This window comes from Equus quagga, chromosome 8, assembly GCF_021613505.1.
Source record: "Equus quagga isolate Etosha38 chromosome 8, UCLA_HA_Equagga_1.0, whole genome shotgun sequence".
Classification (NCBI taxonomy): Eukaryota; Metazoa; Chordata; class Mammalia; order Perissodactyla; family Equidae; genus Equus; species Equus quagga.
The window spans coordinates 125844488-125865777 of NC_060274.1; the positions used below are offsets into that span (position 1 = coordinate 125844488).

At 57.3% G+C, this 21290-nt stretch overlaps 2 protein-coding genes across 11 annotated transcripts in view; one reads left to right on the plus strand and one right to left on the minus strand.

Annotated features, from left to right (window-relative positions):
• Positions 1-6902: 6902 nt before the first annotated feature.
• ZNF467 (zinc finger protein 467) lies at positions 6903-15158 on the minus strand. Of its 10 annotated transcripts, XM_046670569.1 has the most exons (6): positions 14706-15030; positions 13078-13188; positions 12697-12770; positions 12130-12246; positions 11220-11333; positions 6903-8751 (listed from the first exon to the last, which is right to left on the minus strand). In XM_046670569.1, the coding sequence occupies exons 3-6, from the start codon at positions 12728-12730 to the stop codon at positions 7259-7261; spliced, it is 1758 nt and encodes a 585-aa protein (XP_046526525.1). In that variant the 5' UTR covers positions 12731-12770; positions 13078-13188; positions 14706-15030; the 3' UTR covers positions 6903-7258. The 10 variants fall into 10 exon arrangements, with proteins under 10 accessions (XP_046526525.1, XP_046526533.1, XP_046526530.1 ...); XM_046670577.1 differs by lacking the exons at positions 13078-13188; positions 14706-15030 and adding an exon at positions 15070-15158; XM_046670574.1 differs by lacking the exon at positions 13078-13188 and having other exon boundaries at positions 14706-15031.
• Positions 15159-17797: 2639 nt separating this feature from the next.
• LOC124244162 (SCO-spondin-like) overlaps positions 17798-21290 on the plus strand; it is a 52567-nt gene continuing 49074 nt past the window's right edge. The window contains 9 exon segments of the mRNA XM_046670578.1: positions 17798-17847; positions 18108-18266; positions 18647-18729; positions 18849-19028; positions 19305-19549; positions 19645-19744; positions 20328-20486; positions 20576-20655; positions 21107-21259. Coding sequence (XP_046526534.1) covers positions 17798-17847; positions 18108-18266; positions 18647-18729; positions 18849-19028; positions 19305-19549; positions 19645-19744; positions 20328-20486; positions 20576-20655; positions 21107-21259 — 1209 coding nt within the window.

Here is a 21290-nt window from a genome sequence, read left to right on the forward strand (position 1 = left end):
TCTGAAAGCCCTCTGCTGGCTAAAATGCCTCTTACTGAGGAGAGGGCAGTCTTGGTTCTATTCAGGCCTTCAACTGGTCGGATGAGGCCCACCCACATTATGGAGGGCAATCTGATTTACTCAGAGTCTGCCAATTTAAAATGTTAATCTCATTCAAAAACACCCTCACAGGGGGCTGGCCCCATGGCTGAGTGGTTAAGTTCACGCGCTCTGCTGCAGGCGGCCCAGTGTTTCGTTGGTTCGAGTCCTGGGCGCGGACATGGCACTGCTCATCAAGCCACGCTGAGACAGCGTCCCACATGCCACAACTAGAAGGACCCACAATGAAGAATATACAACTATGTACCAGGGGCTTTGGGGAGAAAAAGGGGAAAAAAATCTTTAAAAAAAAAAAACAAAAACACCCTCACGGAAACATCCAGAATGTTGGGCCTCATCCAACATTATTAAAAATAATAATTTTTTTAAAAGCCTCTAGAATCAAACCACTGAGTTGCTTTCACCACAGACTACAGTGTGACTGTATATAAGTTACTCAGACTCTCTGAGCCTCTCACCTCGTCAGAAAAACTCAACCAAGGACAATGATGCCCATCCACAGGGTGATAGTGAGAAAAACGCAGCAACACTTGTAAACCCTTAATTTGTAGAGTACTAAGTGGTGGAGACATTTTAGTTCATGACTGTTATTATCATTTCCAGCATCTAACAGTGCCAGACACACAGCAGATACTCAAGGCATGTCTGCTGAATGAAGGAATGACCTTGTTCAAGTGACTTCATTGCTCTGTGCCTCAGTTTCCTTATCTATAAAATGGGGATAAAAATGGTAGTTATTGTGAAGATTGGCTGTGTCTGTATATACGTAAAGAACTTGGGTTGGGGCCTGGCACATAGGAAATACTAGGTAAATATTAGCTACCATTATTCTTAATGGTAATTACTACAACCCTTTCTCGAACTGCCTACCCCATCCCTCGGTAGCCTCTCTGAAGTGGCTGACACAGGGAGGTGTGACACAGGAGCCGCTCTGTGAAGTGCTGTGGAAGAGGGCAGTCCCGATTATTCCGTACCTTGCCAGTAGAGGGACTGGAGGCGGGTGCCCTGGAGAGGATAGTTTTCTCTGCACTGACACGGAGCTATATGACCCCTTCTCCTCTCAACGTGATTGTTGTCAGTGCCTAATCTGCTGTAGTACCACGCCTGATCGCACTCCTTAGGGCTTAAGTACACGTCGTCCTGCCTTTTTCCCAGCTCTCCCACCTCCTCTTGGTCTATTCCAGTCCTAGCTCCCTCCAAGACTCACTCGGCACCTCCTGCTTGCAAAGCCGTCCCTGACTGCCCCAGCCCACAGCCTCCCCTTGTTCTGAACTCCTCCAGTACCTGCGTTTGGAGGAACAGCCACACCACCACACGTGATGCTCTAGGTGTTTTGTGAAACTCAAGCCTTCTCTCCCTTGCTCTTAGGTGTATAGCTCACCTGAGTCTGTGGCTACTGAAAATTCTAGAAAATGATAGCAGTGAGATAGCTGTTCCCCAGCTCCACTTTTTGAGACGGGGTGGAGGTGGGATGCAAGTTCAGGTTTGTGAGTCCGGGGCCTGGGCTTTTACTTATTCTGGGGCTCTCCTAGCGCACCGAGAATTCAGGGCCCCAAAGTGACCAGCTGCTTATCTAACATCTGGATTCCAAATGACAAGAGGGCGACATCTTTCGTTCAATTCCCTATGTTTACACCAGGCTGGGTAGACTTTAAAGGTCAGCCAGTCTCAATGGTGAATAATTAAAACATCGGAGTGTCCCTGCCTGCTGAGTCGGCCAGGCCGGGGAGACATAGGGAATCCTTCTGACTCGAGATTCACAGAGACGTTGGGCCGGCCACACCAACGGCAGTTCTCTCTGTCCAACCCTGCCCCCGGAGAGGGAGGCGGTACAGGAGGTCAGGCCACACGGAAGGCTCCTTGTCTTAGAATCGTGTGATAGGCAGACTTCCCTAAAGCCTGGATAAGGATCTCACAAGTCTGCCCACTTCGTGTTGCTCATTCCATCGCTGCCAAACGTCCTCTTTATTGCTAATTTACTTTCCCAAGCATGGTGTTACCTAGATGGACAATAGGAGCATTCTGAGCATCTGACTATCTTCTGATACAACGTACACGGGCCATATGGTTTATGCAGAACACATGAAGCTGGCTCCTTCACTGACCATTTACCCTCCTGCTCAAAGTGCAGTGGCAGCAACAACTTAGGAACAGAGCTCGTGGGTGCTTTGGGTGCCTGTTCATTGGTCCAGCCGAGCCACAGGGATGGTCTTGGAGCCCCAGGCAGGGAAGAGGTTCTGCCTTCTGACCACAGCTGTGCTCCCCTGCGGAGGGCAGCATGCTTGCCTTTCTCCACCTCTCCCCCAACACGACGGGCATCACCAGAATGGCAGTGGGCTGGCTTCCAATTAAGACCTCCCAGGTCTTCGGTCTTTAGATGAGTTGGAGTTAGAAGAGTGGGATAGGAAGGAGATGGAAGCCCAGGAAAAGGACTAAGAGGAAGGGCAAGTGTCTGCCAGACATGCGAGAGTCTCTGGCTCTTAGGTGTACAGATCGCCTGAGTCCATGGCCACCAAAAATTGTGGAAAATGACAGCAATGTGATAGCTGTCCCCTAGCCCACCCTTTTGAGATGGGGTGGAGGTGTGCCACAGAGGACTGTGGACTCTAATAAAGTCTAAGCCATGAGGAAAGACCAGGTGGATGCCTGGGGGCATTCAGGCCTCCGTAGTGTTTATCACCTCCATGGACCTTTACAATGTAGGGAAATTTGCCAGACAGCCATCACTTTAGTGATTAGTGAATTTGGCCCCCATCTCCTTCATAGGCAAGAATTTGGGTCTGTGGGATGGAAAAGCGTTTTCTAACTTGTTGGGAGTGCGTTCTCCCAACTATCAGGACAGCTGGGTGGGGCTCTTGGACAGACTCCAGGCTGTCACCCAGGCCTGGAGCTGCCCTCCTCACTGACCCTAATAGCATCCTAAACGAGCCACTACATGAAAAACGATTACGAACAGAGTTTCTGTTTGGGATGATGAAAAGGTTCTGGAAATATATTTGTGATGTCCACACAACATTGAGAATGTACTTAATGCCACTGAATTATATACTTAAAAATGGTTAAAATAGTAAATTTCATGTTCCGTATATTTTGCCACATGAAAAAAAAAAGATTGGGAGGGTCTGGCCCGGTGGCTTAGTGGTGAAGTTCACGCACTCAGCTTTGGCGGCCTGGGGTTCTTGGGTTTGAATCCCGGGCTTGGACATACATACCACTCACGGAGCCATGCCATGGCAGCATCCCACATACAAAATAGGGGAAGATTGGCACAGATGTTAGCTCAGGGACAATTTTCCTTAAACAAAAAGAGGAAGATTGACAACAGATGTTAGCTGAGAGCCAATCTCTCTCACCAAAAAAATTAATTAATTTAAAAAATTTAAAAAAAACAGATTGGTAAGCACAGGTTCTGTGGAGGTTAAGAAAGGAGGATGGATCATAGATTGGGGATGGCTGAGAGTTGAGAGGACAGGATGTGAGGAACAGAGCAGGACTGTGAGGGGCATTGAGGGAGAGGTGTGTGAGGAGAAGACAGGTTGGAGCCTTCCTCTCTCTTCTTCCATCCACAAATGCAAACCCTGTCTCCACTCAGCCCCGTGTTCAGGCGCACGTCTTCCACAGAGCTCTCTCTGTTCCCTCAGCTCTCGGAGCCCCAGAGTCACTCAGCACCAGTGTCCTGTTTCATGGACATTCATATCTCATCTCGTCACATCGTGAGCTCCTATGGACACATGACCTGGTCAGACACCTCTGTATTGGTCACATGGCTGGTACATAGTGGGCACGCACTGGGTACTCTATACCCAATGGTGACTATCAATTGCTTTTTGGAACAAGACTGGGGAAAAATCAATCAATTTTAACTAATTAATAAAACATGTCTTTTCTATATATAACAGTAAATTTGTGCTTTACTTCTCAGAGCATTTTCACATACCAGTACATGGTTCTAAGGTAAAAAGGTTGATGCTTTACCAAGATAGTCATACCCTGGGCTCATATCTGGGTGGCGTGGGGGGTATATATGAGTTTCAATGAGACCACCACTGTTCGAGTCTTGAACTCCTCCCTGGGAACAGCCCTCAGAAACCCCAGTTCTTCATTGCAGACACAGTGCATTGTTTGGCACGTCTTCTGTTTTGATTACCACCAGGCTTGACATGAAATGACTTTTGACTATTTGCAAACAAGCTGAAAGGACAAACATACGCCTCATCGAGAAGATTCAAGAGAATGTGAAATCCTAGAAATGCCTCGCACATGGAGTCTCAGCAAATATGCTGCAGGATCTAAAAGCTGTTCTTACACAAGAATCCCAGAATGTTTAGAGAAATATAAACATTGGTTCAACCAGCACAAATGTTGCTTTCACGTGTTTGAATTTAAAAGTTTAGCTGAATCACAACCTCAGTGCCTAAGAGGCCAGGAAGCGACTTCAAAGAATGTAGCCAATGGGGAGTGCGAGGGCCGAGGCACTGCCATTCCTGTCCCTTAGTATGAAGAGGCCAGCTTCTGCTCAGCCCCAGCCACCAGCTGCCAGATCTTCCAACTTTTCACGAGAGAAGCTGAAGTCCAGATTTTCCTGTGAAATTTCCAGGTATTTAAAATGCTGCTGGGGCCAAACACAACAGCTTCTGTTTACGGCCACACTGCCACATTCCCCAGGAGTCACCTACTCATTCTCGGCCAAGGAGCCTAAAATCTCATGGCGGTCACGCCCACCTTTTCCTCCCCTCCGCACCCCACAGAGAAAGAGGCGTCCCAGCCAAGGTCAGTCGCTCACCCGCGTCCAGTCTCACTTCCTTCCACCGTCTCTGGGCCTCTGCTTTCGTGACTCCCATGCGATCTGAATCCGCCCCAACTGCCCTGAAGCCGTTCTCGCCAGGGTTGCCGATGACCTCCTTGCTATGAAGTCCAGAGGGTTTGGACGTTCTTCACTTCTGTGGTCACTTGAAGCCCTGAGCTCTTGACTTCTTCCTCTTTCCTGGAACACTGTCTTCCCTGGGCTCCTCTGTTGCCTCATGGGGTTTTCCTCTCCATTCTCTGGCATACCACTCTCTACACCACCCCCTGAATATTCGTGTTCCACGGGGTTCTGTCCCGGGCCCCTCTCTGCCCACTCCACACTCATTTCTTGGGGGAGATGGTTCAGTCTCCCATAGCTTCAGAAACTTGTCGATGGTTCTCAGATCTGTTTATCTCCAGCTCCGCTCCTCTTCCTACTGGTCACACCAACTCAGCAGATCCAAGACTGCTCCCCCAGCATGAAACTGCTCCTTCCGTGTTGCCCCTCTCAGGGGAAGGCCACTGTCCGGTAGTCAGTCACTCCAGCAGAAATCAGGCCAACGTCATCAACTCCTCCATCTCCCTGTCCACATTGGTCAACAAGTCCTGTACCAGCTGCCTTCTAAGTGTCTCTTGAATCCAGCACTTCTCTCCCTCTCCTCTGACACAACCGTGGTCTGTGGTCACCACCACGTGTCACCAGGACTGCTATGTGCTGATCTCCAGTCTCACTCCCTCCAGCCAGGCCATCCTCCCCAGGCAGCCGGTCATCTTTCTAAAACACATCATGAAAGTGTGATCCTGTTCCTGCCCTGCCCTACCCCTCCCTCGGCTTCCCACTGCCCTTGGATAGACCAAGCTCCTTCATTTGTGCTAAAGGCTTTCCTCACCTGCCCATTCTATCTCTGGGGCTACTTCTCGGGCCTCTCATACCCTCTTACTCTATGCCCCAGCCATGCTGGACTTTGGTCTTCTGCGAACACTGTCCTCTCTGATCTCAATCGTCATCTACTCACGGCCATTCTTCAGGCTTTGTTTTAGGAGTGTCCTCATCCTGTCAACCTCCCGTGACCTCTCCTAGATTTTGGATGCCCTCACTGTGCACTCCAAGAGCCTCTGTGCTCGCCCTCTCCCAGCACTTCTCGTGTTTCCTGTAAGCTCTCTGAGGGTAAGGACCCATCTGTCTTGCTTACCATCGTTTCCCATGCCTACGGCAGTGCTTGGCACATAGTAGGCACCCAGTAAATGCTTGCTAGCGTTTTTTTTGGTAATAGTGATGCTAGAATTGGAAAGGGCCTCAGCCCTCATCAACATCAACAATCTTATTGTAATAAGAAAGCAGAGGCCCAGGAAAATGAGTGCTCTGCTCCAAGTCCTACAACAGGCAGTGGGAGGGTCAAAGCCAAGACTTCTCATGCCGAGTCTGACACGTTCCCCATCATCTCACCCCTCCCCTTCACTGCCAGCCCCCCGGGCTCTCCTACCTGCCCAGACTGGGGAAATGCAGCTACAGAGGCATCTGCATCAAGCAGCCGTCATAAAGACAGAACCTTAGAAAGTGTGGGGGGAAAGCCACCTTCATCTGCCGTGGACGTCCTTCCAGGCAGGAGGGCAGGTGGGGCTGCTGCTCTAAGATCCCTTTGGGAGAGCTGCCAACAGAGGCAGAGCACCAGAGCTCCAGGTGGCACTCCGCCCGTCTCCATGGGGATGGCCAAAGGGCATCCTGCCCCCCCCCCCACCCTGCATTCTCTACAGTTCTAGCCTTCAACACCTGGCATGAGAAATGTACGCTAGTTCCTCCCTTGTCAAATTTCGGAGCTAGGAGCAGGGAGCAGGGTAGTGGTTTGGCAGTTAGCTGTGTCGTATTTTGATTTGGTAGAGCCGATTGCCAGCAGCTGGTTAAATTTAACTCACCCAGGACAGGAAGGGAAGGGTGTCTGTGTGTGGACTTAAGGTGGGAGAGTGGATAAGAAGAGTCAGGGGTCCCTTCCCCTGGCTCATTTAACAGCCCCAGAACCTTCAGGTTGTAATTTTAATGACACTTTAAGTACACAGATACATTCTTTCCTCCCCCCTGTAAAGGTTCCTGACTCAGTCAGCCCTTGGCCAGGGGTGGTCCCGAAAAGTCTGCTTTCTGATGGGGTCTCTCGGGGGGAGTCTTCCAAGTTCTCAGGCCTGAACTGTTCCCAGCAAGGGTTCACTCTTAGCATGGTCTGTCATAGAATGTCAAAGCTGGTTGTCCTTTCCAGACTTCTCCCCAAGACTGAGAGGGAAGGAAAATGGGCAGCAGTCCACGCCATTGTCCTCACGCGCCCAGATGTCGGGCATGGGTCTCTCGAACCAGTGGGCCAAGGAAGGGTCCTGATGACCAGGCTCAGAAGAAGAGCGGAGGCGCGGCTACCTCGGCGGCAGTGGGCCAGGCTGGGGCCGAGAGGTCAGCATCGGAGGCCGGGTGGGCGACGTCGCCGTGGATGCGCTGGTGCCGCACCAGGTGAGTCTTGCGGCTGAAGCTCTTGCCGCACTGCGGGCAGGAGAAAGGGCGGGAGCCGGTGTGGATGGCCTGGTGGCGGACCAGGTTGGTTTTAGAGCTGAAACTGCGGGCGCAGACGGCACAGGCGTGGGGCCGACTGCCCGTGTGCACCGCCTGGTGGCGCCCTAGGTGCGACTTGCGGCTGAAGCGGCGGCCGCACTGCGTGCAGGCGAAAGGCCTGGCCCCACTGTGGGCCCTGGAGTGGGCGACCAGATTGGGCCGCGAGCCGAAGCGGCGGCCACACTGCGCGCAAGCGAAGGGTCGTTCACCGGTGTGCACCCGCCGGTGCCGTGCCAGGTGCTGGCCGTGGGCGAAGCCGCGCCCGCAGTCCGGGCAGAAGAGGGACCGCTCGCTCGCGGGAGCGCCCTGGGGCGCCGCTGTGCTTCGGGGCACGCCGGCCAAGGGCTCGGCAGCAGCGGGGTCCACGGTGGCGCCCAGTGCGCACTCTTCGCAACCGAAGGGGCGCCCCTCGCTGCGGTGCAGACGCTGGTGCGTGGCGAGGTTCTTCTTCCAGCCAAAGCTCAGGCCGCAGTCGGAGCAGGCGAAAGGCTTAGGCCCGGGCGGGGACGGAGTGGGGGACGGGGCAGGGGAACTGGGCACGTCAGGAGAGGGCGGGGTGCGGCCTGCCGCTTCGTGCACCCTTTGGTGCCGCACCAAGTGCTGCTTGTGTGTGAAGCTGCGTGCGCACTGCGCGCACTGGTAGGGCCTCTCGCCCGTGTGGATGCGCTGGTGGCGGATCAGGTGCGTCTTTTTGCGAAACCGCTTCTCGCACTCAGTGCAGGGGAAGGGCCGCTCGCCCGTGTGCGTCTTCTGGTGCGAGCCCAGGTGTATCTTCTGGCTGAAGCGCTTGCCGCACTCTGCGCACGGGTAGGGCCGCTCGCCGGTGTGCGTGCGCAGGTGGCGGGTCAGGTGGGCCTTCTTGCTGAAGCGCTTGTCGCACTCGGAGCACGGGAAGGGCCGCTCGCCGCGGTGGCTGCGCTGGTGCATCAGCATGTGCGCGCGCTGCGTGAAGCTGCGGCCGCAGTCCGGGCAGGCGCAGGGGCCCTCGCCGCGGTGCAGCCTCTGGTGCAGCCGCAAGGTCAGCTGGTCCCGGAACCGCCGCTCGCACTCCCCGCAGCCATAGGGCTTCTCGGAGGCGGGGGCCCACCCCGCCAACGCAAGCCCACCCAATGCCCCTGGGGCGCCCGGCTCCAGCTTATACGCGGCGGCCAGAGGCCCCAGGTCAGGCGCGGGAAAAGGGCCGGGGAGTAATGATAGATGCTGGGGCCATTCGACCTCCTCTTCGGCCTCCTGATCCTCCTTTTCCACCTTCACCTTCCGAGTCATCCACTCGTCGCCTAAAAAGTCAAAACAAGTCTATTAAGCCCCACGTTTATTTATGTAATTTTTTTTCCCCAATACAACCACCACCTCCTGGAGCCCTGCAGTCTGGCTTCTGCTCTCTCCACTCTACTGGGAGGTTCCTGGGGATGACCAAATCCGGGCATCACCGCCCAGTCCTCCTCCTTCCCTCTCTGCGGCCTGGGACGGCGGTGAACCCCTCTCCAGGCTCCCGTGTCTTGTCTCCAGGAGCGCCTCTCCTGCCTCTGTAGTAGCATCAGCTTACTCTTGCGCCCCTGAAGACGAATGTTGCTCAAGGTCCAGTCCTCAGGCTTCGGCGGGGTTCATATGCCCTCCGTGGCCACCCCCAACCTTCCTGTCCAGCTGGCTCCTTTATGGAACCACAGTCTCTCATCTCCTGTTGAGCAGCTCCCGCCACATCCTGCAAATTGGCTGCCGCTCAGCAGGCTTATCACCAAAGACCTGACCTTCCCAGACCTACCCGCTGACTTGAACAGCGGGACTTCAGTCTCCTCCTCCCAATCGCTGGCCTCGGAACCTCGCCTCTCATCTTTCAGCTGCTCTTGCTCTCCAGCTGCCCCTGGTGGCCCCAGCGGACCTTTGTCGTCCTCCCTGTTGTCTCTCACAGGGCCCCCGCCCAGCCCCCACCGCTCTTCCATTTTTGCTTCTTCGGCCAGGTGGGAAATCTCAGTGTGGGAAGAGGACTTGAGGAGGCGATGAGTGGTGCCAACCTCTGGAGAGGCAGGGAGGCCCCTGGGGAGCAGGTCTGAGATGTGTTCCGCTGGAGCTCTGGCCCTCTTGGGCACTGCAGTGGCCCAGCCAAGAGGAAGCAGCTCAGGGCCCAGGCCTGGAGTGTCCATTTGGTTCTCCTCTGTCACTAACCAGCAGTATGACCCTGCCTAACTTACCTCCTTGAGCTAAGTTTGTTGGTTTGCTTAGGTGTAAGGGTTCCTAACCTGGGGCCACATCACAGTCTCCTGGGGAACTTTTACAAAATGCGTCCATGGCAGCAGGGTGTGTGAATCTGGTCTCTTTCTTTCCAGCTCGCAAAGTGCTTCGTCTTTGAGAACCATTGAACCAGATGATCTGAGTTCCTGTCTGGCTCTAAAAGTCCATAATAGCTTGATCCTTGGTTACGTTACACATGGATCGTCACAATTAGATTTACTCCCAGTTTCTTTTACTGATTCATTAGTTCCAAACAATTATTTATTCTACTGTGATATCGCTTTCATTTTCATTGTGCCACTCTTCTACTCAAGAACCATCAATAGCTCTCTATTATTTACAGGATAAATTTTCTTACTGCTCTCAGGCATAAACCCTTCACTTCAGCTAAGGTGGTGACAGTCACATGTCAACGTTCCTGCCTTAAAGCCTTTTCTCAGCCTAGAATGTTTTCCCATCCTCCACCCCACCCTCATCAGAGCTGAGGTCTACACCTCTCTCAAAATGCAGCACAAATGAACAAAATCTTTGAGAAATCCAATGCATGAGGATCTCTTATATAAACACCTATAGCACTTACTGTTAACACTTCTACACTCATTGTGACATGGTTTTATTGTTAGTTTTTCTTTTAATTCTTTATTCCAGTTCATATTAGTGTTATCTTGACTGGATTTTAGCTTTTGGAGGGCAGATGTCTTGTGGTTCTATTTCTTTATATGTCTAATAAAAATGACGATTGCCACCATTTGTTGAGTGCCAACTGTAGATGACACAGTCTATACACTGGCAGAAACCTTCACAACCTTGGAGTTACTCTTATCCCTGTTTACCGGTGGACAAACTGAGGCTCTTGGAGGTGAGGAAGCCCATCCAAGATCATTCGGCTAGAAAATGTTGAGCAAGGATTCAAACCAGGGTCTGTGTCCGTGTAGAGCCTCTTTCCACTCTATCTCACACAGCCTGGACCTAGTAAGGGCACTAAATAAATCCTAGTGGAACAAATGACATCACTCAGGCAAAAGATGCTAAGGTTGGTGGTAGTGGAAGGAAGTGAGGAGCAGGATTGTGGACAGAGACTCAATCGCTCGATTGCCCTGAGTATGGGGAAAATGAGTCAACACAACAGATTTGGAGCATATGGGTACCACCGAGATCAGTAGGGTTTTGGGGGAGGGAGCACGTCTAGGGAGAGACAATGAAAAGGTTGATCAATGCCATATGTCTTCCTGGGAACAGTAATTCAAGCAATCAACAAGTATTCCTTAGACTGGGGGAGATAGGAGGCGAAGTTAGGACTGCTAGAGGATATTGAGGTGAGGGTGTGTTTCTCTTGGTGACCAGCCTCTCTGATTCCTGTTGTCTATGGATTTGGAATTCCCTCTGACCTCTACAGCAGAAAGGTGCCAGGGCCTGACTCATCTTGAGCTGGAAGGGCCTGGAGTGGCCGCCCCATCAAATAGCAGCTGTGGAGCCTGCAGGGCCCCTGTTGGGTTGGAGAGATGGGAAGACTCACCTGGGCAGGAGCCTGTGGGCTCAGCCTTACGTGCTGTGCACACCTGGCCTCCTCTGCAGGGAGCCTCAGCTTGTTCAGTGTGGGCGCCTTCCTCCAGTCTGGGGGCCTCATGCCCTGGCAGAGAACAGGACACCTCAAGGACTCCGCACACATCACAGATGGACAGAGGCCCCCGCTGGTGCTAGAGAGCAGGGGCATTTGAAACCCCAGTCCCACCGGCAAGGCAGGATTGGGTCCCACATCGTACCTGCATGAACTGAATCCCCAGCTGCCCCAGGGCAGCCTCAGGCTCTGTCAAGCAGCAGCTGCAAAAGCCACAACTGGGAGGAGTTTCTGGAATAAGCGCCTCTAAGACAGTGGAAGCAAGGAGCTGTCCTTGCCCTGAGGCTTATGTGAGGCTCCTAGGAGGAGAGCTGGGGACCTCCCAGCCACCAGATGCACCCCCGTTCCAAGGCAAGTCATTGGAGAAGATTGGGATGTCAAAAAGCCAGGCGAGCCCCTTCCTTAGATATCTTCTCCTGGCATCTGCTTAGCCACCTCCGCCACTGCTATCAAATCTTGCTCAAATCTTAACTTCCCAATGAGGCCTACTCCCACCACCCTATTTAATCCGACAGCCTGTCCATCCCCACTTGCCGCGGTCTCCGGCCCCTCACCCTGCGTTATCCCCCCATAGCACACATCCTCTTCTAACACTGTTTGTAAGTGCACTTATTTTTACATGTGTTGTTTGTTGACTCTGCCCTCACTAGGGTTAAGCTCCTGGAAGGCAGGGATCTCTGTCTAGTTGGTCACTGAGGTATTCCAAATGCCTAGAAGAGCACGTCGCACTTTGTAGGTGCTCAGTAAATACTCGATGAAGAAAGGAAGACTCTGCCTGTGCCACCATCCACGGCCTCCACTTACTTACCTGCGCCCATGCCCAGCGCTCTGTCTTCCTGGGGAGAGGACATCTGCCCCTGGGCATGATGGGACCGTTCCCCAGGCTCACTTTGGGGGGCCATCTCTGGCTGTCCCACAGAAAATCCTGTAACAGGCAGAAGGATGGGTCCAAGTAAAGCATCCAGTTCAGAACAGGTGATCAAAGGCCGGGGCTCTTCCCCTCCCCAGCCCACCCAAGGGGCTTCTCCCAACTGGTTCAGGAAGGGAGGGTCTCTAGCCAGCACGGACAGGGGACAGCCAGGCTCCCCTGGCCAGATATCAACCTCAGCCCCTTTGTGAGTCAAGGACAGGCGACAGAAGAGCTAGGATAGATTCAAATACCCTGGTGCTCTGCGAGTACGCATGCGCACAGACAGTCTAGCACAACCTCCAACATGGGCCAGCCATTCACACACACCCTCTGGGGTCTTGGGGTTGCAGTCTCCTGAGGATGGCTCTGCCGTCTGAACTGTAGGGAAGCAGCAGGCCTAGCACGCCCCTGAATCCTCCTACTTCCCACCCCACCCCCCAAGTTCCTCCAGTTCTGCTGGCTCACCCAGGGAGCTGAGGGCCTCCAAGGTCTCTCTCATGGCAACCCAGGGAGCTCTTCCTGGGGTCAGGCCACAGACCCTAAGGAGAAAATACATCCTCTTCAGATGCTTCTCATGAGAGCTTCCACCTGGGCCCAAGCTCTGCCCAGGCTCTCCCCATCAGCTATCCCCAGGAGCTCCTAAGCAGATGTCCCCAGGTACAGGTGAGGGCAACAAGGAAAGATGGCTTTTAAAAAGCAAACAGATCTTTGAAGGTGGCCCAAAGAGAAGGCCTTGAAGCCATTTCTGCCAGCTCGGGTCAGCTCTTGAATTCAGCACACCCCCTCACCTGGCAGGTCTCAGAGCCAACCCCAGCCCATCAGCGCTCCCCACCCCCACCGCCTTGCCTGGGGGTGTCCGGAATCAATCGATTCTCTGGAGAGAGTGTGGAGGGTGGGAGACCAGGGTGGGGAGTAGGGAACTTCAGCTCCTAGGCCCACCAGCTGTCACTGAAGGAGCTGGTGAAATAGGAGCCAGCGAGGGGCAGATGAGAGTGTCACTCTTGGGCAACTGGTGGGGGAGCCCCCCCCAGGAGGGTCCCCGCTGAAGGCAAGAAATGGCTCTTCCTTCCTCTCCCCAAAACCCTACCTCAGAACCAACGTCCCTTTCCGTGGGGCTTCCCCAGGCAGGGACACCCCGCCCTCGCCCTCGAGCCCCTATCCCTGCTCCTCTTCCAGCGGGTTCCCGGCCCCTCCCCCAGCAGACTCCCCTCCCCCCAATCTCTCTGGCAGCCTTCCCTCTGCCCCTCCCTTCTCCCTCTGCCTCTGCCTTCCGCCCTCTCTCCCCACCGACTCTGGCTGGCTCCCCAGCTCCGCCCCCTGCCCCGCCCCTCCAGCTCCTCCCCCTGCCCGCAGCCAGCTCGGCCAACCCCTCCCGGCCCCCTCCCGGCCCCCTCCGGTCCCCAGCCACCGCCCCCTGACCCTCTGCTCTGGGCAGTCTCCACGGCAGCGCTCCCCTCCCCCTCCCCTCTCCCTTCCCTCCCGGCTCCATCCCCCTCCCCCGGCTGCACACCCTCTCCCTTCCCTTCCCCTCCTCTTTTCCTTCCTCCCCAACACCGCCCTCTGCCTCCCCTCCCCTCTCCCTCTCCTCCCCCACTCCGGTTTCCCTTCCTTCTCCTTTCCTCTCTTCACCTCAGTTCCCTCCCTCCTCCCCTCTCCCCAGCCTTCCTCCCCCCTCTCCCCACACTACCCTCCTCCCTCCCTCCTGCAGTTCTCCTTCCCCTCCGAGGCCCCCGTCTCCCTTCCCCCTCTGCCTCCCCAGCAGGCTCTCGCTTCCCTTCCCTCCCGGTCCCCAGTCCCCAGAACCGTTCTTCCCCTCCCCCTTCCAGTCCGCTCCCCGAGCTCCCCCCGCCCCCCGTCCCCTGTCCCCCAAGCCTGTGGGGCTGAGGCTTACCGCTCACTCCGGACCCTCTCACCGGCCCTGCCCCTCCCCACCCCTGCCTCCCAGCACACCTCCGCTTGCCCTCCCCTTCCTCTCAGTGGTTCCCTTCCCCATTCCTGCGCCCCACTGACTTCTCACCCCTCCCAAGTTTTCCTCCCGACCAGACCCCTCCCGTCCCACCGCCGCGCCTCCGTGCGACCCGCGGAGCCTCTCCGCTCGGACCTCACTCCGCGTCCCGGCCCCTCCCTGGCTCCGGGCTCACCTGTCAGCCCTTCTCTCCCGCCCCTCCCAACCGGCCCGATCCCCGCGCCAGGTTTTTCCTCCCCTTCCCCCGCGGCCCCCTCCCACACTCCCTCTCCCCTCCCCTGAGACTCCCCACTCACTCTTCTCGTGAGCTTCCCATCCCCTTCCCACCGGACTCCCACCGGCCCCTCTCCCAGCCCCGCCGGTCCCTCCAGCTCCCTTCTCTCCTCCACCACCCTGACTCCCCAGCCCTGCCCTCCCTCCTCCAGCCCCTGCCCCTACCCTGCTCCTTCTTTCCCCTCCACCCCACCCCCTCCTGCGCTTTCCGCGCCCCCGCCCCCGGGGCTGTCACCTGCGCGGAGCGGGCAGTGACTGAGTGTCGGTGTGTAAGGGGACGCGGGCGGGGCCGCCAGCGGCTAGGCGCCTCCACCGCCCGGACCTGGCTGCCGGCCGGCCGGGTCTCCCCGCTGCTGCCGGGACCCAGGCGCCCCGGCCGGCTCGGCTCGCGATGGCGCCCGCTGCCTGCAGTTCGGGTGCGGACCGCCCGAAAGACTGACAGACTGACAGCCCCGAAACTTCGCGGGGAGGGGAGAGGAAAAGACGCGGAGGGAGAGGGAGCGGGAGCGGGGAAACGGTGCCCTGGAGGGGGAGGGGAGCGAGGAAGTGGGAGGGGAGCAGGGGGGCACCCGGTGGGGAAGGTAGGGGGCAAGGGTAACCTGGAGCGGGGTCGCGGGAGGGCGCACAGCAGGGTTAGGCGGGCAGGTGAAGGTCTGCAGGGACGACGGCCGGAGTAGGTGATGGAAAGTGGGAGCAAAGGGACGGGGGGAAGGGAAGAAGGGGGAGGGAAGGGAGGAGTGTGGGGGAAGGGTGGAGGAGGGAGAGGAGGCATGGAGGAAGGGCACTCGGGCTGCGAGGGGGGGTGCTCGCGGGCGTCGAGGGAGGAGCCAGGCAAAAGGTGGAGCGCGGGGGTGGGGGCGGGGGAGGCGTGAGGAGTTGGGGGGAAGAGGAGGGGGTGTGTTCGGGGGAGGGGAGCCAGCGAGTGTCTGCGCTGCTGTCTGTGAATCGCGAGTGCCCGCGGGCGTGTGTCTGCGCCGCGCTCCCGCAGTGGGATCGAGTCTCCCGACCGTCGGTCGGTGGGGTCGGTCTGGGAAACTCCTGCCGACCCCCGCTCTGAACCACGATCCCACCGAGATCCGCCCGATGTGAGACCCGCCGTGGAAGCCGGCTCCCTTGGGGCCGTGGGGAGAAGCAGCAGGAGACAGGGCTGGGCCCGCCAAGAACAGGCCCTTCGAAGTAGAAATTGGGGTGGAGGCTTTGAGCCGGGTCCCCTGGGAAAAGGCAGGGCTGGAGAGGAGGCACGAAGGGGTGAGGCAGCAGTGGGGCTGGGCAGAAACTCGGAGGTCAGGGAGGGGGCTGCCGAGAGGGGAGAGTTCCCTGGGCAGAGTGGGGGGCGGATCCTCCTGCCAGGCTGGAAACCTGGACCAGTCAGGTGTGGAGGGATGCCCTGAGCCCCCCGATCCGGCTCCTCGCCGGCCCTGCCCAGGGAAAGAGGCTTCACTTGGCCTTGCCATCTGGACACCTCAACTTCGGAAAGCCCCCCGTATCCTGTCCTCTTGGAGCTAAACTGTGGGCTGGTTATTCCAGGCCCCCTCTCACTAATCTTTCTCCAATCTCCTCTGGGTTCCAGCTTCCCTTCTGCCCCTTTAGGGGAAAGGGCGATTGTGACTAGTGTTTCTTCCGCATCCAGGTGCTGCCTTATCAGCAGTGGTTGGAATCCAGAGCTGGGAGTGAGTCCTAGGGGTGAGGGGAGTGGCCCTTGGAGCAAGCAAGCTCTCCTGAGTCCCACGCCCCATCACGAGGAGGGACTGCCAGGGGAGACGACGAGAGGCAGGGGAGCAGGTGGTACCTGTCAGAGCTTGGGGTTCCTCAGAATCAGCTGTGAAGCCTCCTCTACCTCCCAGATGGGCTGCTTCAGCCAGTCAGTGCCCAGCCTGCTCGTGGCCCTGGGAGCGCAGAGTGTCCCTGTGTGCTGAGGTGGAGCGCCAGCACCTGTGTCTGTCTTTGTGAGACCTGCAATGGGAGTGTGAGCTGTGAGGATGAGGGTGTCCAGGTGTGGGTGTGTGAGACACTGGGAATGGCACTGTGACCTGGCCCTTTCCGAGGACCCCATCCGTGAACTCCCTGAGCTCACTGCACCCTCTTTGGACCCCAGGACCATTGGTGGGCCCAGGAGAAGAAATGCCTAGAGTGGCTCTGGTTTCCAGCAGCCTCCTGGCCCCAGGTGGGGTGACTATGTGAGCTGCTGGGTGGGACATCAGGTTTAGGGGATGGAGGGTTTATGGAATCTAAGACCCAGGCCTCATTCCAGCCTGAGTGTCCTCAGAGCTGGTAACCAGGATGTAACCAAGATTCCCCTGGGGCACCTGCTACCACCCCCTCTCAACCTCCCCTCTCAACCGGACACTGGGATTATCCCATCCGGCTGCCTTGCCCCCAGGGCTGAGGCAGCTGGCTTCGCTTCCTGGTTCTGGACCCCACGGACCCTAGGAGACTCTCCAAAGGAGACCAGGGCAGACCCAGCCAGCCACACATAAACACCCCCACTAAGAAGTCAGACCACAAAGGAAAAGGCACACGTTGTCCCCCTGTCTCCACACACTCCAATCGCCCTGGAAACTCAGCTCCTTCTCCTCACTGATGCTCACCAGGATGCCTGGTGGGAGAGAGGGCAGGAGGAGGCAGGAAAGGGAACAGGAGAGAGAATCATAAAGAAGAATTTTAGAGCTGTAAGACCATATCAATCATTTGGCCCCACAACTCTTAGCCATTTTGTGGGGTCATGGCCCTCTTTGAGAGTCAAATAAAAGTTAAGGAACTGTCCTCAGAAAAATGTGCACACACATGATTTCAGAGTATTGACGGAGCTCCTGAGTCCCACCAGTGTGTCCCTGGCTGGCCCCTGGAAGTTTTACTGGTAAGGAAATTGAGGCCCAGAGAGGGAGGGTGGCTTGCCCAGCGTCCACATTAATTTGTAATAGGGCCTGAGAGTGTGGAAATATCAATGCTTAGTGTGTCTGGCTGTGACCAGGGACACATACCCCCCCATCACACACACACACACACACACACACACACACACAGTAGACAGGGGCAGGAAAGGGACTGTTTCCAGGGAGAGCTGGCCTCTGAGGGGTTGTGCCATGTGCAGGCAGGTCCAATCCGGTTCTGGGCAGCTGGTGCCCCAGGGCACGCAGCTGAGATAAAGCCTCCCCAGCCCCATGGGCCTCATGCTCTTCAGCTGCTTAGGACACACTGAGCGAACTGCAGAAGACGACAGCCCAGGGCTGGGAGGCCGGCACTGGCCTCTCTGCTCACCTGCCACAGCTTTGCCTCCCCAGAGCCCAAGCTTCACAGTCCCCCAAAGGTGACCGGGGGAGGGGGGCCATGCTGCTCCCTGCCCTCCTCTTTGGGATGGCATGGGCATTGGCTAACGGGTAAGCAGCCCACCTTGGGCCCTTCCAACTAAGACCCTTCTCCTCATGCCCCATGACTGTGACCCTCTGGGGCAGCCAGACTCCCCTCCCCGCAGCTTCTCTCCCCAACCTCAGCCTCCTCCTCAGTACCAACTCTTCCTTGGGAGTCCTCAGCACACAACTTTTCCCTGGGAGTCAGCTCTTTGGGGAGCAGGGTCACAGGACAGGGCTTTTTGGTGACAGAGGGGATGGTGGCAGCAGTTATTCCCCATTGTGGGCAGGCGGTGGTGTGAGCAGACGGAGACAATCCTGGGGGAGGAGGAGGTGACCCCCCGTCAGGAGGAGCTGGTGCCCTGCACCAGCCTCTACCATTACCAGCGCCTGGGCTGGCGGCTGGACCTGTCCCGGAGTGGGCCTGCTGGGCTCTGTCCCATCTACAAGTGAGTGATGGTTGGGGCCCGGGCTGGCCACCGAGGAGGAGAGAGTGCTGGCCAGTGTCCTGAGACGGGGGAGGACCAGGTGGTATCTGGAGAAGCAGACATTTGGGAAGTAGGTCTCTGTGGACTGTGAGTGCAGGATTTGGGGGTGGGGGAGGGGTCGAGTGGGCACTACTGTGGGCAGCCCTGTGCCCACCCTCCAGTCTGCCTCCCCAAGATCATACTCACTTTGCACTGGAGGAAATAAAGACCAACAAGGGGAAATTTCACGATAAAGCCACTCAGAGAGTAGGTGACCAGGCAGACTGGCCCAGGCCATTCCCAGGGATGGGGCAGGGCTAAACACTAACACCTTCTCCCTTCTGCCTGCTCGGTGGACCCAGGCCCCCAGAGACCCGGCCTGCCACATGGAACCGGACGGTGAGGGCTTGCTGCCCAGGCTGGGGGGGCACCCACTGCACCCTGGGTAAGCGCCTGAGATTAGCCAGATCTGTGGTTTCCTGGAGGTAGCAGGCTGCCTGGGGAGGGGGCGGGTCTGGGCGAACTGTCTGAGTCTGCCCCATTCTCTCCCTCTACCCACCACAGTCCTTGCAGAAGCCAGCCCTGAGGGCCACTGCTTCGCCACGTGGCAATGCCAGCTGCGGGCAGGTTTAGCTAATGCTTCTGCAGGAAGCCTGGAGGAGTGCTGTGCCCGGCCTTGGGGACACAGCTGGCAGGATGGCAGCTCTCAGGCCTGCCTCAGCTGCTCCAGCCTACGGCCCCCAGGTGGGTCCACAGACCCCAGACTGCCAATGGGCTCAGTCTGCCGTCACCCACTGCCCCCAAAGGCACTCCCACTTACAGTTCTGGAGCTCTGGGCCTTTCTGCAGGGCCCATGCCCGCTCCTCTGTCCTCTCAGATGAGTCACCTCCCGTCCCCTGCCCACGAGAGTGACCGTGCACTGTGTCTGCCTGCCTCCAGCTCTGCGAGGAACCCCATGTCCTTATGCTCTGTCCTCCTGCCCCAACACTAAGAGACCCCGGGTTGGTGTATCTCCCTTAGGCAGCACTCCCTCTCCAGCCCTCCTGCGGCCCCTGCCAGGGGCCGTGGCCCAGCTCTGGAGCCAGCACCAGCGTCCCTCAGCCACCTGCGCTACCTGGTCAGGCTTCCACTACCGGACCTTTGATGGGCGCCACTACCACTTCCTGGGCCGCTGCACCTACCTATTGGTGGGGGCTGTGGATTCCACCTGGGCTGTCCACCTCGTGCCCAGGGGGCATTGTCCCCCACCTGGGCACTGTCAGCTGGTAAGGGAGGGAGATGGAGGTGGACACAGGGAGGGAGCTGGACATGGGAAGAAGAGAACCGCTGACCCCCTCTTCTGCTGTGTGTCTCCCCCAAGGCCAGGGTGATGATGGGACCCGAGGAGGTGCTGGTCCAGGGTGGAAATGTCTCTGTGAATGGGCAGCTGGTATCTGATGGGGAGTCTCGGCTGCTGCCGGGTAAGGGAGCTGAGGGGAGCAGGAGACAGCCCAGGGCCCTGTTTGCTCCTCTGGGACAGTCTGTCCACCTCCCCAGGGCGGGGGTCAGAAGGGGCAGTCAGGTGGGAGCCTGCCTCCTCCCCCACCCCCACTGCTGTGGGAGGCATCTGGAAGTGAGGGAGCCAGCTGAGGAGCCAGGAGGTATAGACCTATTCCCTGGCCCTACAACCCGCCCCACTAACCCCTCACAGTGTGACCTGGGGCAAGTCCCTCTACTCAGCCTCTCTGAGCCTCAGTTTCCCCACCTCCTCCAGAGTGCTGTGAGGAAGGACTTCTGTGCCACCCGATGGAACTTTTGTCCAGGTTGGGGTCCATGGAGTGAGGTGGGGCTATGTTTTGTAGTTTACTCTCAAGAGAACGTCAAGAGAGTGTTCATGAACTTCTCCAAGAGGGCTGTGATGGAGAACCAATCGCTTTTGCCTTCGAGGGCATAAAGTGCAGAGCTCTCCAGAGTTCCTTTCCTTCTCCTCTCCTTCCCTGGGCAGTCTGAGCCCTGGCATGAAGGTGGGAGGGGAAGGAGTCTGACCCTGTTTCCCCCGCCCAGGGCTGAGCCTGCAGTGGCAAGGGGACTGGCTGGTGCTGTCAGGGGGCCTGGGGGTCATTGTGCGGCTGGACAGGTCCAGTTCGGTCTCCGTTTCCGTGGACCACAAGCTCCAGGGACAGACTCAAGGCCTCTGTGGGGTCTACAATGGCAGGCCTGAGGGTAAGTGGAGCGTGGCTTGGTTGCTGCTGTAGGAGAAAAGGGGAGACAGGAGACCCCAGACACAGCACCTCTGCCTCACCCTTCCCCAGATGACTTCTTGGAGCCAGGCGGCGGGCTGGCTGTGTTAGCTGCCACCTTTGGGAATTCCTGGAGGCTCCCTGACTCAGAGGTGAGACTCCTGCCCTGGGCTCCCCAGTCCTGCCTGCCACCTACCCCTGGCTTCTCTGACACCTCCAAGCCTCTGTTCTCTGTCTCCCTCACTGGCCTTTTCCCTGGGATGGGACCTGGCCCTCTCCCAGATCCTCAGGGGGAAGAAAGGCAGGCTTAGGGCCCAATGGGAGCACAGTGCGAGGTGCTGCCCACAGCCCCGGCTGCCTGCGTGAACTGATCATCTGATCATCCAGGGGATGTGCTCACCAACCTGGTCACTGGGCAGCTTTAGTTAAGATGACCCTGCCTCCACTGCCTGCACGCGCCCCCCCCCCCCCCCCGGCTTTCCACTTTGCTGTCCCCCACAGCCCCAGGGCCTTGAAGCAGCTATGAGGGCAGTGGCCATTTTCCTGGTGTCCTGGTTAATGTGCCTCATCCTGGCCCCCTGGCCTGACTCCACTTGTCCCCAGCCTGGGTGTCTGGATGCAGTGGAGGTGGCCCCAGGCTGTGACGATCCCCTGAGGGGCACAGAGGCAGGCATGCAGGCTGGCCAACTGCGGGCTGAAGCCCAGGATGTGTGCCACCAGCTGCTGGATGGTCCGTTCAGGGAATGTCATGCCCAGGTAGGGGTGGAGGTGGAGGTGGTGTCTACCA